General features: G+C 49.0%; 1 protein-coding gene across 4 annotated transcripts in view; it reads left to right on the top strand.

Annotated features, from left to right (window-relative positions):
• The window catches only part of DLGAP4 (DLG associated protein 4), a 102,760-nt gene that overhangs the window by 36,390 nt on the left and 49,185 nt on the right, over window positions 1-17,185 (top strand). Inside the window, exon 1 of one of the 4 annotated variants that reach the window (XM_039497680.1) lies at window positions 7,337-7,495. The exons of the other annotated variants lie outside the window; for them this stretch is intronic. Coding sequence (XP_039353614.1) covers window positions 7,465-7,495 — 31 coding nt within the window. The 5' untranslated portion in view covers window positions 7,337-7,464. Of the gene's footprint in view, window positions 1-7,336; window positions 7,496-17,185 lie in introns of those variants that run through there. 4 annotated transcript variants of the gene reach the window in all.

The raw sequence follows: 17,185 nt of genomic DNA, 5'->3' as shown, positions 1-17,185 counted from the left end.
ATAAAATCATGACTAGTGTGGAGAAAGTGAATAAGGAAGTGATATTTACCCCTTCACATAGCACTAGACCTAGAGGTCACCCAATGAAATGACTAGACAGCAGGTTTAAAACAAACGTAAGAAAGTACTTCTTCACACAACACACAGTCAACCTGTGGAACTCATTGCCAGGGGATGTTGTGAAGGTCAAAAGTATACTGGGTTCAAAAAGGAATGAGATAAGTTCATAGAGGATGGGTGGGTCCATCAATGGCTGTTAGCCAGGACAGTCAGGGACACAACACCATGCTCTAGATGTCCCTAAGCCTCTAACTGTGAGAAGCTAGGATTGGATGACAGGGGATGGATCACGGATAAATTGCCCTGTGCTGTTCATTCCCTCTGAAGCACCCGGCACTGGCTACTGTCAGGGATGGGATGCTGGGCTAGATGAAACTTTGTGAATGTGGCCATTCTTATGGAGCCTCCAGGAGGTCTCCAGGGCTGACACACCTGGAGACAGAGTAGGCTTTATGGCTCTTTTGCCAGGCTCACAGTTGCAGTACACATAAGTTGCACTTACGTGTCACTTTGATGCAGCTCACTGTGCTGTTGAGCTGCTCTCAATCTCTTCCTGACTGCTACCACCAGGCCATGCTGCCTCCTGACCAATGCAGATACCAGCAGGGATGGATTCCGAGCCTGCTATTCACCACTCCCTGCTGCTGGTCACAGGCTGGCCTGGTTCCAGCTCGTTATGGTCCATGTTGCTGCCATGTCCCTTGAACTGGTCTCCTAGATGGTGGTACGAGCTGCCTTCCCTTTCCCCTTCTAACAGCAGTGAGCACTGAGCTGCTTGCGCCTGCACCATTCTGCACTATTTGGGAGGTGGCAGGTCCAAGGTGCTGCACACACCCTTTATGGGCATGTTTGTGGTTTCTGCAATTACCTCATGTAATTCTACCTCTGCTCTCAGCATGCATATTCCTCTTTGTCTGTGTGTGTCCCTGTCTGCTCTGGATAGATGGGTCTTTCTCTCTGACCCCCTGGGCCAGATTCTCTCTTGTGATCTGGCCTCATTACACTGCCCTAGTGCTACAAAGGAGCTGGAAAGCAACTGGATCATCTCAGCTACTGTGGGGCCAGTACTACCAGCTCCTATGCCACTCCTTCCTGCAGGGGTCATGTGGGAAGGGACCTGAGCTCACTGCAATTGCACTCTGCCTCTTCTCAACTGCGTAGAGGCCCTTCAGGGCCAATGGCCTGCTGGCATTGTGTAAAGCAGCTCCCGTGCTGCTCTGCTATACACTGGAGCCAAGAGAACTGGGCCGCCAGTATCAGGGAGCCACAACTGACTTCTGTGCAGCCCTCCTCTGAGCTGTGCCCAACTTCCATCTCTGTGTCTCCACCTTGAGGCCTCTCTGCTATGGCACTGCCATGATTGAACTTTGCATTTACAGGCACCTAAATGTGCCTGCTATGAAATGCTAAAGTTCACAGAGTCCGATCGTACTGCGAGATTCATGCAAGTACCTCCCAGTTCATTCAGCAGGAGCTGAGTGAATGCATCTCCCAGGGTAATAAGGCTGAATGGGAATTACTCTTTGTGAGTCTATCCCATGCATACATGTGTTTTTCTCCCCCTTGCTCTGTTCTCTGTCTCCCGCTGGGCTGTTTCTCTCTCTTGCTTCAGTGCCTTCCTGTTGCTTTTTTCCATCTGATGAGTCACTGTCTGAGTATCAATAAGGATTCAGAAGGAGAACAAGTTAGATATTTAAAAAGCCGGACAGAGCCCTGTGTATGTAACAATCCTTCCACCAGGGGTCATTCTGCATTTCTAGGATCTGCACCTGCCTCATAGACAGGAAACAATTGAATCGACATGTGCTTTGTTTTCCTTGGCAAACTATAGTGAGATGCTGGAGATGCTAGGATTACACTCAGATCCAAAGTTGTGTGGGTCAGGTCTGGATCCGAGCCTCTGCAGAGCTCAGAAAAGGGGTGGCTGGGTCCCAGGCAGGGTTCTCCTTTGGGCCCATCTTCCTGTTTGGCTTTTGATACTAGCTCAGACACATCAATAATGATTCCATTGCTGGAAATCAGAAAGCATGTCCAAAGTACAGATCCTATCTCGCTAATGCCTGCCTTGAATAGGAAGTGTCTGAGTCGAGTGGGGGAAGTTACCAATGGACTCTCTGATTTCTCTTCACTTTAAAAGCCAGTTTGCTCATCTCTGCAGAGAGTAGTGCAATCAGAGTCATAAATAAATCAGCGCTCTCAAGGACTTATTGTAACAGCAAGTAATTCAAGCAGTACACACACTCCCTGCTTGGGCAGTCCAGGGAACCAGACTACCTGTGGGGCCAGAATCCCATGACAGGCCAGACCTCCTGTAAACAAGCTTGTCAAGGCAGACAGGAGCGGCTCTAGGCATTTTGCCGCCCCAAGCATGGCAGGCAGGCTGCCTTCGGTGGCTTGCCTGCGGAGGGTCCACTGCAGGAGGTCCGCCGAAGCCGCGGGACCAGCGGACCCTCCGCAGGCATGCCGCTGAAGGCAGCCTGCCTGCCGCTCTCGTGGCGACCGGCAGAGTGCCCCCAGTGGCTTGCCGCCCCAGGCACGCGCTTGGCGTGCTGGTGCCTGGAGCCGCCCCTGAAGGCAGAGCTGCTGCTCACACAACCATGGTCACTGGCATGACAGCCTAGGAACATAGGCACGGCCATGCTGGTCAGACTGTGGCATGGGTGTAGTCAGACAATCACCTGGTTTTGCAAGGGCATTACCTTGATGATCAAACAGACCTTCCCCATCTGCTAGGATCCTACCAGCCTCAGCACATAGAATTTCATTTCTCAGGGGCAGTTGCAGCAAAGCCAGGACAGGAGCAGCTAGAGGCCCAGACTGGGTCCCTGGTGAGGTGGAACTCTCCGTTCCAGGAGTCCCAGATTCCAGTGGTTAGTGAGTCTGTTGCCAAAGGGGCTGTTTGGTTTTTCTTGGTTCAGTTCTGCTCCTGGGTGGACGAGGCTTATGTATGGGTTGATTCTGATCAGCCGTTGTGTTCCTGGAAGGGCTGGAAGCTTGTTTTATGGATTCCCCTCCTCCCACTCCAGCAATCCTAACTGTAACCCCATGTTTCAGGGCTGCATCTCAGAGGGTTTAATATAAGGCATAAAACCTGGTCCACACATGACTACAGGTGCTGAGAAGACAAATGAGAATTAAGCTAAATTCTCCCCCCATGACTGAGGCCTCCTCAGATGGAGGTGCACGGGAGGGAGAAGCAGTGAGCACAAAGACCCAGCCACTTCCATTTTCCTTTCCTTTCCTGTCTGTCTGTCTCTCCTCTAGAGAAAGACTTTCCTCTGTGTCAGAACTTGAAAGGCCAGACCCTGCTCTCAGTTACACCACCATAAACCAGGAGTAACCCCATTCTTCTTAGTGGAGCTGCTCTAGATTTACACCACCACAGCTGTGAGCAGAATCCAGACCCCAGTGTGAGCACGAAGTCCAGCATCAAGTGTGACCTGAATCTGGCCCTGCACAAAAAGCCACGAGTGGAAACGCAGGTCTGAGCGAGTCCCAAAAGTCTGTGCCCGTCTCTCAAAGAGGAGAGTAGTGAGGAAATCTTGCTGTACTCGACTGGCAAGGAGCTGGGCCATCCCCAGCAGAACTCAGCCCTTCACGCTGAGAAAGCTTGGCATTATATAACCCCTCCCCCACCCGTGGGGAAAGGAGCAGCTTGAGGAGAATGGGGGCTTGGAAGAGGCCCCTCAGCCAAAAAGCCTTTTGTGTGTGTGCGAGATTCTCTGGGCAAAGAGTCGTGCTGAGGAAGTTGTCACCATGGCACCCTGCTCTTTGTCACACACTGGAGCTGTCAGCTCAGTGCGCCTGAGCCCGGCTGGCAGCTCCGTGACAATTTGTCTCGGCTGTGAAGCTAGGGTGAAAAAGGCAGTTTTTGTTTGGCAGAATTTCTCCTCCAAACTCTCAGTTTTGTTTGCAGTGATCTCCCCCCGCCCCCTCCCCGCCCCGTCCACCCCACTGAATCCCCAAGGAAGGGCTGTTTTCGGAAGCCAACTTTGCACATTTTTCCATCTCAAATGTGCTGCAGAACGCCTTGAACATCAGCCCGGTTTGTGTGTCGTGACGACTGTCCTGCACCTCAGTCAGTGTGTGCACGCAGAGCGGTGACACTCTCCCTCTGCCCACCCCAGACTGCACGGAGCCTCCTTGCAAGTGCCTCAGTTCTCATGAGCGTGGGCTCCAGTTTCAGACAGATGCCATGCCACTTCTCTCCCTCCTCGCTCTCTTACTTATGGGTGTATTTGCCTGCACCACAGACCATGGCACAAACCCAGCCAGGCTGTGGAGTGAGATGTATGTAACCAGGTGCCATATGCCCAAGCGGATGAGATCTGGGGTCAACTGTAAGTTAATTAAGGCCAGAGGTTCCCAAGCCGGGGTTCATGGAGCACTTGCCAGTGATCCACAGGGAGCCGGCTGGTTACATGTTGCTGGGTTCCCAGGTAAGAATAACAGAATATATGGGAGGGGGAGCAAAAACAGACACTGACTTCCAGGGTTAACATTATTCACAAAGGACAAGACTTACTGCCCTGAAGTGTTAAACGTCCATTAAACACTGCCCTAATCTGACTGCTCCATGTAAGCAAATGTTGCCATGGAGATGCTCTGAGAGACCAGTGAATGGAAAGGGTTGGGGCCACAAGACAGTCTATTAACATATGTTCCACATTGTGAAAAAGTTTGGGAAGAGCCTGTTTGGGCAAAGTTTAAGAACTGGATGGAATATCAAGAGGTTAATAGGATTTAATTAAACAGTAATTGTTTCTCACCCTTTCTCCTGTTCCTTTGTCTACATTTACCTACACTTTGGCAGGTCCAGCTCCAGGCCCCAGCGAAGGAAGCAGGTGCTTGGGGCGGCCAATGGAAAGGGCCAGCACGTCCAGGTCTTTGTCGGCAATTCGGCAGCAGGTCCTTCAGGAAGTGAAAGACCCACTGCCAAACTGCCACTGAAGTGCCACTGGTCAGCTTTATCTTTTCTTTTTTTTTCCCCCCACTTTGCCGTTCGGGGCAGCAAAAAAGCTGGAGCTGGCCCTGCACTTTGGTCAATTCTGAAACATATTTAGGCTCCTAACAGCCATTGAAATCAGTGGAAGTTAGGAGCCTAAATACATTTGAGGATCTTGGCCTTAGACTGTAAACTATTAAGGGCAGGGATTTGGCTGGTGATCTCCTTGAACGATGGAGGATGATCAAGAGTCCATGCTGTCCTTTCTAGATCTGTCTACTGCCTTTGATACCACTAATCATGAGGTTTTATTGACATATCTGTTTGTCACCCTCTTTGTCTGTCCTGCCCTCAATACCGGTAGTCACCAGCAAGTATAGATGGAGTTACTTGAGTGGTTGGGTTCTTTCCTGTTTTAAGGTAGTGTTGGGCATTTGCTCCTGTGGCATCAGTGACCCCTGCGGGGTGCCAGAATGGCCAGTTTTGTCATTCCTCCTGTTCAATGTGTATACAAGGACATTGGGAGAATTAGTGAGGAGATACAGGCAGCAGTGTATTCAGTATGCTTGATGACACGCTGTTCTATGTCTCCATCACTCCTATCCCAGCCAGAGCAGTGGAACAAATGATCCGGTGTCTATATGAGCTTGGGGCTTGGAGAGGGTTAGCTGGTTACAGTTCAGTCTGGATAAAATGGAGATAATGTTAGTAGGTTTGGGGAAGCATCTGAGAGAGCAGAAGCTTACTACCATTGACTGAAGGAGCGTGTCTTCCATTTGCATCCTTTGTTCAGATCCTGGGTTATTTCTTTCTGGACCACCAGGGGTCAGCTGGAGCCAGGAGTGCTCTTCGCCATATGCATCCTCTTCTTGCGTGAAGGGACCTTAACCCCAGTCATCCATCCTTTGTTACTTTGAGGCTAAATTATTCTAATGTGCTCTCTTGACGTTACACCTTGACATCATTCAGAATGTGTAGCTAATGCAAAATGCAACTGCCCGCATATAAAGTGGAATTTCAAACCAGAAATATATGACACCAGTGCTCTGGGAGCTGCATGGGCTGCCAATGTTTCCAGGGGGTGCTGGGTTTAACCTACAAATCCCTACATGGTTTAAACCTGGGAGATCAACTCTTTCTCCATGCTATAAAGCACCACTGGGATTGGCAGACATCTTGAACTGGACCCCTTTGTTATAAATGAGAACGAAGGGAGGTGCCACTGTCTGCAGAGCCCATTTATTTTCCCCAGTTCAGAAGGCAGCTGGAAGATGAGCTGCTATTAAGTAGGTAACAATACTTAGGTCTTATCTAGTACAGTGCTCAAAGCATTTCACAATATCCCTGTGAGACAAGGCAGTGCTATTATCCCCTTTTTACAGAGGGGAACTGAAGCATAGAGAGGCTAAGTGACTTGCCCAAGGTCACACAGGAAGTCAGTGGTGGAGCAGGGACTTGAACACAAATCTCCTGGGTCCTAGGCTTGGGCCCTAACCACTGGATTGCTCGGCTGTTGGCGAGAATGTTGTACTGGTAATTCATGAACTACTGTAAGATCTCAGCTGTTTGTGTGTAATACTGGAGGGCTCCCCTTCTTAATATATCAGTGGTACCTAGAGCAAGACCAGGCCAGCGTCATTAACCTCTCAATGACCCAGTAATGCATGGAATAAATACAGATGAAAGGGAAGTGACATAATCCCTGATTTCCCCTGCCAGCAGCCAGTGCTGAATGTGGTCTGAAAAAAAGGAGAGGGGGAATCTATCATAATGGATCAAAGTGTGCCCCTCTGCCACCTGGCTCCCTCTTTAGTTTTGGTTTTGCTGGATCTATGACACTCCCCCACCCCCTGCCATTCAGCGCTGCTGGCACCCAGGCCATGGGATCATGAGCACCCAAACCCAGTTCCCCATTTAGCAGCCAGACAGTTGTGGACCAGCTGATCCCTCCGTGGGGATGCCAGGGGGCCTGTGCTTTTGGGGGGGGGGGAGGGGGGTTGTGCTTGGGGAGCCTATAGCCCAGCGGCTTTGTTGCCACACAAAGCAATGGACCAGCAACCTGTTCTGGCACCTCCGAAACTCTCACTGGCAGCCCAGCCCCAGGGCAGAGCGATGGGGAAGGGGGGGGGTCTCAGGCCGGGCTGCCCAGTGTGCACGTGCGGGGGGTCCAGCTAGATCCGCCGTGATTTCTCCGCGCCCGGCCGCCCGCCGGCCCCCGCAGCCCGGGCTCGGGGGCGTGGCCACCCCTGCTACCCCGAAGCCCCGCCCCGGGGCGGCGCACAGCTGCGGCGGCGGGGCGAGGCAAAGGGAGGTAGCGAGCGAGGCCCGTGCGGCTCTGCCCTTGTCCTGCCTCGCCCGGCCTGCGAGCAGAGCGCCCCATCCCCCCGGCTGCCGTGGCCCGTCCGCCGCCCCCCGCCGGAGGGAAGAGCCGCCGCCGCCGCCCCTCCTTTGTGTCTCCCATGGCTTTGTGTCTGGAGCTGTGCAAGCGATGTGAGTGCGGGGCTCGCCGGGCGGGGTTCCCCGGGGCTGGGGGCCGGGCCCCCGGGGGCGCAGCGCGGGGCTCTCTGGGGGAGGCGTTGGGGTTGGACGCCGAGCCGCTCCGCTGGCTGGAGCGGCGCTGGGGAGGCGGTGTTGCTTTGTGTGGCGTGGCTCGGGGGGGGCTCCTTGTGTGGGGGGGATGGACCCCAGCCGTGCTGCGCGGCTCTGCGCTTCATAGCGAGGGGCTGCTGGCCCGGGCTGGTGTTTTCCCTGCGATGTTCCGAGCCAGCCCCGGTAGCCCGGATCCCGACAGGATGTGAGCTCATTTGCCTATATTTGTACTCGTGCCGTCCCAAGCTCGGGCGAGCTGCATTTTTCTCGCTCTGAGTAATGACATTCGGATGCGCGCTGCTCGCTCGCTTTTGCCTGGGTAACTCGGCGAGTTTCCAGTTGGGGTGGCTGGGTCTGTTAGTTCTCAGGCAGGCTTGGGCGGTTCCTGTCCTGCTGGAAGGTCACCTGGAATTGAGTACAGGTTTTCTTTTGAATGGGAAACCTGTGAAATGGGTTCCTGTCATTTGACCCAGGAGGTAAGTTTTAAACGGGGGTGGGGTATTTTGAATACAAAAACAGGACAGTAGTTCCTTGTTTCCCCTTGTGGAAAAGCCTGGCCGGCTTTAATCGGTATGAAAACAATAGGCTTCTATAAAAAACGAGTAAGTTTCTATAGACACAGAGAATGAGCTCTTTAGAGACAGGTCTTACAAACTGTCTCTGTTAAATCCCCTAAATGAAGTTTGTGGGACTATTGTAGGGTTACGATCTATAGAACTCTTCCAGGGTGATTATCGCTCTGGTTCTGCACATCTATTCTAATTAATGTTTTGCTGTATAACTGAGGCAAGATGAAGTCTGTACACACAAAGGGGCTGTGGTGTGTGTGAGGTTTGACTGGCTGGCTAAGTACAACCCACATGAGACTTCCTTCTAATTTGATTTAGTTTCTCCTCCATTCCCCTCACCCATACCTCCCTGAACAATTTTGCTTCGGGGAGATATATGGATGTTGTGAAGGCCAAGACTATAACAGGTTTCAAAAGAGAACTAGATAAATTCATGGAGGATAGGTCCATTAATGGCTATTAGCCAGGATGGGCAGCGATGGTGTCCGTAGCCTCTGTTTGCCAGAAGCTGGGAATGAGTGACAGGGAATGGATCAGCTGTTCTGCATTCCTTCTGGGGCACCTGGTATTGGCCACTGTCAGAAGACAGGATACTGAGCTAGATGGAGCTTTGGTCTGACCTAGTATGGCCGTTCTTATGTTGCTTACAGGGGTAGTTACTATGGATGGACAAGTGAGCCTAAGGCTTAATCTTGTCTCTCCTACCCTGTCATCTGGGTGGTGGTGTTATGAAAATGTGTCCAAGCAGTTTAAGTCCTTCTCCTCCTCCCCCGCCAGCCCCATCTGGTCCATGGGCAGAAGATACTTTGCATTTTAGGTTGGAATCTTGTGTTTTCCTCTGAACTGACCCATTGCTCCCCCAAATTAGGAGAGACCAAGAAACAAATTGTCTACAGTGCACAGGGTGAGAAGTCAGGCTGTGTGCTGGGGCAATTTGCCAGAGCCTGTGCAAAAGGAACCCTTTTCCCCACGTCCGCTGTTGTCAGCTCAAGGCTTTGTGTCCACCATATGGCCTTACTGACACATTGATGGAATAACCAGAGCGTCAGACGAGTGGTGGATCCACCAGTTTGTCCCCAACAAACCTGTTCAGCCTGTGCATTGCGGTGCAGACTCCTCTGCTGCTGGGTTCAGGATGCCCTGCATGGCATTCCATAATGCTGCTGCTATCAGGGCCTCCTGTTTGCAGGGGTGGGCGACAGTATTTCCCCAGGTAAGGGACAAGAGAAACAGAGAGAGCTTTACAATGCTATAGATTCTATTACTTCAAGATGTCTGTCTGTCTACTCCTCTGGTATTTGTAGAATACAAGAACTAATACCCAGACTCATCAACAGCATGAAGAAGAAAGGCATTGGTTTACTACTGCTACTATAGATATTGGACTAGTTCAGAAGTGATGATGCCCGAAGCTAGACTCAAGCTTTGCCAACCGTGTGTTCTGATTTTCTTTGCATCTCGTAAGCTGAGCAGGGTCATGTCAGTCAGTATAGCAGAGTACCAGGTTAATACTAAAGGCCTCTTAGGTGTACATGAGTGCTGCAGAAGGGATATTGCTGTTTCATTAGTTTGCATTCTTCCCTGGAGGACCCTGGCTGTGCTGCTGGAGATGCTGTTTTGGGTTTAGTTTGTTTGGGGCAGGATGGGTGATGGATGAAACATAAAAGTTGAGTGCTTGTGACTGTTAAGGCCCTATGACTGTTAGCAGTGTTCTGGCCAGAGTGGGTAACAGATTTACCAATTCCAAATTCTGCCTTCAGAGTCACTTGGCTATGATGATCTTTATTTCTCTCTTAAACTATTTGGTGTTGCTGTGCACTGTCATACAGGAACTATGTTCCACCTAAGAGGTGACTGACTACTTGAGTTGGGTATGTGGGGTGGGTGAGGGAATTATTCCTTGCTATAGTCAGTCTGTAAAGCACTCTGTCCTTCTGCTTGAAAAGCACTGTGGAAATTTGCCAATTATTTGCATCTCGATAGCTGTTTCCATTCCAGAATTCCAAAGCACTCAAACGCTAACAAATTAAGCCTCACAATGTGCCTTCAGGTAGAGGAAGTATCATTATCCTTATTTTACAAGTTGGAGAAGCGGACTGTAAGTAGCTTGCTCAAGGTCACACAGGAAGTCTGTGGCTGAGACAGGAATGAAACTCTGATGTCCTGACTCCCAGTCCAAAATCTGCCTACGAAGAGGTAACATGCAACTTCTGACCCTTGAAAATGCACCTGCCCTTTAGGAAGGAATGAGCCAGATCTTCAGCTGGTGTAAACTGTACTAATAGACAGGTATTCCTACCAATATGCCAAAAATCCACTAGATCTCTAACCAGATTAGAAACAGCTTCCAACCCCTCCCCCTGACTCCACATGCAGTCCCATTCATTTCAATTGGACTGTTGGCAGAGTAAGTGCTAAATGTATGTGAGGGTGGCAGAATCTGGTCCTTAGAAGTCTCTACCATACGGGGAACATTGCAAATATAATATTTAGCCACTGACTAAGGGCAACACTGCCGGTCTCTACTGAGGTCAACAGGTGGCTTCAATATTCTTTTTAAGAAAGGTTGACTTGTGATTTAGAAGCCCAGTTTCTGGACATGAAAGGGGAAAAATTCCCCTTTTACCACCCACCACAGCTTACATTAGCTTGTGTGACCAGGTGCATGTTAGACATACAATTACCCACTTTTTGCATGTAGTTTTACTAGTTTTTATTTTTATTTATGTATTTTTGAGGCCATTTCTGCCAATTTAGCCCAGGTTTATTTGTCTGCTGCTTCAATCCTGCATGCACAATGTATGCGAGAGCTGCTGCTTGGTGGGGCTCACTGCTGGCTTGTTCATACGGCCAGAGCAATATACTTTAAAATTGCTTTTAACATAGAATAAATAACAATTGTGAGGCACTTGCAGATTGCAGTTGCACCTCAGTACTCCTGAGGGAATTATGCACCAAAAAACTAAAAATTATGCACACAATATTTTAAAACTCTGCAAAATTCTACCAATTTTATTTGTCAATAAATAAATATGGCTCCAGCATGGCACGAGGATCCAGGAGGCAGCGTTCAGCTGCAGAGTTAGCGGAGTCAAGACACAGCCTCCTTCAGCTGGGCAGCTCTGTGCTTGCAGAAATGAGGGGGGGGGCAGTGACACACAACTCCGTGTGCCCCGCATGTCTTGCCTCTGTTTGGAGCAGGGAAGTCCCCCCAAAAAACTGCGCCCATGGTCGCCCCCACACTGCTCGCATGGCTTCCCTTTGCTTCCCTACTGTTTTCAGGAATTCTGCAGGGGAACCAGTTTTCTGCGGGCGTGCAGTCATGCAGAATCCCTCGGGAGTAACATCAGCTTGGCTTCCTTAGGGTTTTTCTGTTGTCCACGCTTCACTCAAATGTGTGTCACCCAGGCAGTTTGTTAATATGATGGAGAATGGTGTATTTTCTTCATGACAGTGCAAACTTACCTGTCTGCAGAGGTGAGATTTCAGGGCCAAATTGCAATAAGGCTTCACCCACCCACCCGGTCCCACACACACCCTTTCATTTGATGCTTTTGGCTCTTAAACGGCTGGAGATTTTTCCTGGGTTGAGGCTGTGTAATTGGATTCAGTGCAGTGCAAGTTACAATAACATATGTGAGCTAGGAGGATTAGGGTTGTGTGGACGGGTGGCCTTCTTTAAGAAAAATCCACTTTAATTTCTGCCAGGAAAAGTTGTCAGTACACTGTCTGTCAAAGCAGATTTTACAAAATTACCGATAAGTATAATTGCAGTTCCCTATGAAAGCAGATTAGAGTCCATGCTGTCAGGATCAAGTTCTACAATGGGTTGTAATCATGACAGAGTGGTGAACTTTTGGTTTGCTCATCAGGAAGATACTGAAAAATGGGGTCCTGTCTGCAAACAGTACCCTGGCTCAATCACTTAAAAAAAATCAGATTGGGGATGAAAATTTAATTTGTTTGCTTATATAGCGTTTGGGTTTTTTAAAATTGTTTAACTTGCTAGTCCACACAGAGTGGGAATGCTGTCATGACTGGTGGGATCCGCCAGATTAATGACTTGTAGGCATTTTGTCCCCAGTGATTGTATTTAAGTCTCCGTATGGTCCTCTTGAGCGGCCCCTCAGATGTGTCAATAAGGAAGGGAATGATGGTCCCCTTTTTCTAGAGACTTCCTGGGTGACCTTTAGCAAGTCACTCCCTTTCTGTGCTTCAGGTCTCCAGTTTACAGAGTGGGGTAATAGCACTGTCCTGCCTCACAGGGCTGATGTAGGGATAAATGCGATAAAGATTGGGAAGTGCATGGATACTACCGCAACGGTAGCCATATGGAGATAACCAGCCCACTGGGGGGCCAAGGAGGGAAGCAGAATGGCACACATCCATATGGATTGGAATGGTTTGCGATGCAAGGATGGTGAAGAGGGAGGAAAGTTTTTGCTCTGAGCTAATATAGCTGTGTCCTAATTGAAGAGGACAGATTACCTTTAAGCTTCCTAGTGCAGTGTTTCCCAAATGGGGGGTTGTGACCCCAAGACATGCATGCTGCACAGTGAGAGGTGGCTGCGTGCTCGGCCACCGCCACTTTGTCGTACATACTGCACAGTGAGAGGTGGCTGCATGCTCCTGGCCGTCTCCACCTCGTTGCACCCAGTGTGCTGAGAGGCACTGGGACTCGTCAGCACATGCGGCACAGTGAGCTGGCCGCAACTGCTGCTGCGCCAACCCTATGGGTAGGAAGAGTGGAGCCCACCCGATCTGAACCCAAGGGCTTGGGTTCTTTTCCAATCTGAAGCCAACACTAGTAGTCAGGTACTGTCTGGTTGCAGGGCTCTGTGTCAGACCCCTGGGGAGTGTGTTAACAGAGGTGAGCCCAAAGAGGGTCACGGCATACAGAAGTCGGGGAATTGCATGCTCATTCCAATGAGTGCAGTTCACAGCCCCTAGGATACAGCAGCATCTCACGGATGTGAGGGACAGGATTCTGACAATCCAAAGATAACTCTGGATGCAGACTGAGGCACTAGTAGTGCACTGGGGCTCTCACCCACAGACTGAGTAACAGAACCTGTGGGGCCTCATGTCATCTAAGCTGTGACCTATAGAATAGTGACACATCGCTTTTGACACTTCCACTTCAGGCTAGGAAAAGACTGGTGTTTCTAGTGGCTTAGGGTAGGTCTGATTGACTCACTAAGGAGGAGAGGATGATTTGACTCCAATTTTTTTCCTTAATCTTTCTTTGTAAAGCATTTAAATAATTCAGAGGTGGTTATCAGAGGGAAATAGCGAAGAGTTTTGCTGCTTCTCTCCCTCCTTCCCTTGCATTTTTGCTGTTAGCCTTGGTCTGTAATGCAGTACAAAGGATAATGAAGTAGCAGTGGCTTTTCACAGGTGCCTGTGCTGTGATGCTGGAGGAAGAAGTGTCTTAGAACTGCATCAGCCAAAATACCACCTCCTGGGCTGCTGCTCTTTCTTCTTATCAGCCAGTGCACACAGGAACTTAGTTGTTCTCATTACCCTGTTGGCGCTCTGTGGGTTAAGCCTGTCAGTTCTCTTTACATCACCAGCTGAATGGTGAAAAATCTAGACTGACCTTCACAGCCTGAGGAAGTTACAGACATTCTCAAAAAATCAAAGAGCAAACAGTGTTAGAATGTCTAAAGAATGGGATATAGAAATAATTAGTGTTGTAATGCCATGATATCAATTGGTGGTATGCACATTCATCTGGAACACTAGGTAAAGTGTTCAAGAATACCTACGTGCTTAAATCACGTAAGCCCCATTTTCATTGACTGTCAATAGGATTTAGCCACCTAGGTGGCTAACTCACTTATTAAACTACCCACTGACTTCAGTCCTGTTGCCCTGTCTCAATGGATGTGGAAAAAATGGATTAGAGAAAGGCAAAGGCCTTCTGTATGAGGAGAGTCGGAAGACTGAGTCTCTTGGTTCAGAGAGGAGATGGAGATGTGAAAGAGGTATACAGAACGAAGGGTACAGAGAAGGTAAATTGGACACTCCTATTTACCCTCTGTCATAACATGAGAAAAAGGGGATGCTAATGAAACCGAAAGGCAATATACTTAGTATTAATGAAAGAAAGTGATTTTTGCATAATGTCATAAGATATCAATGAGGCCAAGAGTTTAGGATTCAAAAAGGGATTAGACATTTTTATGGCTACTTATGTGGTAGCACCTAAGGATTCCAGTTGTAGATCAGAGACCTATTGTGCTAGCCACTGTACAAACTTAGAGATGTCAATCCTCATACTTCAGGGCATAAAGCCACCACTTTTTGCCTGGGATTGGGAAGAGGCTTTCCCAAATAGACAAGTTATTCCATATGAAGATTCTTGTACCAGAAGCTTCAGGGGAAGGTACAGGCCTTTGTCAGAGATATGACGCTGGACTAGCAGGAGCACTGATACAATATGCTAATTGCTATGTTCCGGTGTTAATATATAGTGCACTACTGTGTGTGACTCTTCTTGGAGTTAGTCCTCCTGTAATAAAAGAGTGGGGCTTTTTTAGGGGAATTTGTAAAACAGGTGCTGCCACCTCGTGACCAAAGGTAGCTCTGCATCACCCTGCCTGTGTTTTCCCCCCACTTTGCCAGGCAACAGAGATCCTGGCAGGGTTTCTCCCCAGCTTAACAAAACTCTCTGCCATGCCCAGGCTCCTTTAAGTAGATTTATTTGTCCAAATATAAGCCCATAATAGACTAAAACAGTCCTTCAGCTCTCCCTTTGTTCTGGGATTTCACAGCCTCCCCTCTGAGGGGTCTTTAGTAATCCTGCTTCTTGCAGCTTCCCAGTCTTAGCCAGCTCCCTTCTCACAGCCAGCTCTGCTCCCCTTCTGGAACACCAGCCCGAGGGCTACTTCCCAGAGCACCTGGCCCCTTGTTCCTGGGACCCACCACCCTGTTAAGTGTCACTCCTCTGTAGTTCCTCTCCCCAGGCACAAGCTGTCCCAATCACTCCTCTGACAGGCCTTTATAGGCTCCCAGGGTAGTCCTACCTCCTTTAATTGTTTCTGTTGGCTCCACCTGCTCAGGCAAAGGGGCGCTGAGCCTGGTCTACTCACAGGGATCAGCTGTCCTGTGTCAGGACTCCTTATCTTTTCCATATTGGAAACTTCACTTCTTCCAGCTTGCCACCTCTGCCCAAACATGAGGCCCTGAGTCACAGTCATGTTCTCCTTGCTCATGAAGCCTGTAAGGAGCCCTTTGGAGCCTATCACTGCTGCTTTACTGGCTGGACTGACACAGCACTCCTGTCCCCTAGAGTGTGATCTTTTGCCCCCTTTATGCTGCTACTCTGAGCAGTGTAGCTCCCTGAGCAACATAGAGCTGGCATAATGACCCAATACCAACCCCTTGCCACCTCTAGGAGTGTGTCAGGGACAAAAGGGGAGATTCTAGGGATGGGCAGGGGCATAGCTAGAGCACTCTGGGAGTGGAGTATCCAGTAGGGTGTGGAAAGCTTTGACAGGAACCCCAGGGATTGCTGTTATCTTATGCTGGGGCCTGGGCAGGCCCAGAATTCAGGAGGCACAAAATGGGTTAAAGCCACCTCTACCCTGGACTGCACTTTTTGAGCTCCCTCTCTGAAGCAATCTCAGCTCCTTCCAACTTGGGGCTTAATTCTGAGAGGTTCTTGGCACCTGCAACTCTAACTGAAGTAACATTGCAGGTGTTGAGGACCTCTTGGGAGCAAAAGCCTGGGCATAAGGAAACTGGCTGGGGTCTGCCAAATGTACACATTGTACATTGTAGCACATTGTATTGGCACCTAGCATTGCTGCTTCATCAGCAAGCCAACCCATTATGTGGGGAGCAGCATGGGTCATGCACAGTAACAGGCTAAGCTTTATGCTTAGCACCAGGTTCTGATGTTTGTTGGGAAGTATAGTTGCAAAGTGAAGTAAAATCTCTTCATGGATTATGGGGATTTCCACAGCTAATTATGGGCATTAAGTATTATGCTGCATGTTAACATTTATTGTTCTTGTGCCAATATGTTTACCAGAAATGCCAGAAAACACTCATGATTACTAAGTGAAGACTGTTAAAGTAAGCTCTTACAATCCGCTCTGTCCAGAGTAGATGGCATTCTGGCTCCCCAATGTAGTAACAATTTTGAATGGCTTGTGCAAGTGAGATCCCTGTAAAAGTGGAGAGGCAGTTCTTGTGTATGTGAGCTCCTTAGTCCTCTATATACAGGACAGGTACAGCACTGTTAGTAGTTCGTATTTCCCCTCTCCTGCCCTGCCCATCTGCCTGAACCCCAGGACTACCTTTAAGCATGAGGAATGCTTAGTCACTGTGCCCAATCAATCCTCGCCCTTGCTCCTAAGCCTGAAAACAATGGTACAAAATGCATGCCTTTTGTGAAGTGGACACCTGTCCACCAGGAACTGGCCTGAGACTCAAAGGTGAAGTGACCATTAAGTAATCATCAAATGGAAACTAGTGCGCCAAAGAATCAGGCACTAGGTCTTTAGCTGATGCCATACCTTGTGCTTTGTTTTTTCCATTTTATGGCTCTCGGTTTTTAGCATCATTGTCAATGAATGCCCATGATGACTAGATAAATGAAGAAATATACAAGCCGTAGAAAGAAACTTCCACTTCATTTTAATGTAGTAGAGTAAAGTGCAGTCTATAGTGCAAATATTTGACTGTTTTCTGATATAAACTCTTTCTGTGGACAAAGAACACTAAGTCCAACGGAAAATGTAGGATACCTAGACTCTCAGAACATAATTGAGCAAGCTGGAATTTTGGCCAGGGAATTCGTGTGAAAAGTGCCAGGGACTCCTCTGATCACACAGCAATCAGAGTCTTGGGTTTTATGTTTTGGCTAAAATACAGACGGCATCTTACATGTCTCAAAATACAAATATTGTCCATACTTCTAGCCTCTCTGCAAATATCTTATTTTGTTGACACACTAGAGTTGCACCATATGGGTAATACAGTTTCCAGTTTTCATGCTTTAGTTCATACAACT

Source organism: Mauremys reevesii, linkage group 13 (assembly GCF_016161935.1).
Source record: "Mauremys reevesii isolate NIE-2019 linkage group 13, ASM1616193v1, whole genome shotgun sequence".
Lineage (NCBI taxonomy): Eukaryota > Metazoa > Chordata > Testudines > Geoemydidae > Mauremys > Mauremys reevesii.
Note: the sequence above shows the minus strand (reverse complement) of the source record. Positions and strands in the feature narration are given on the sequence as shown.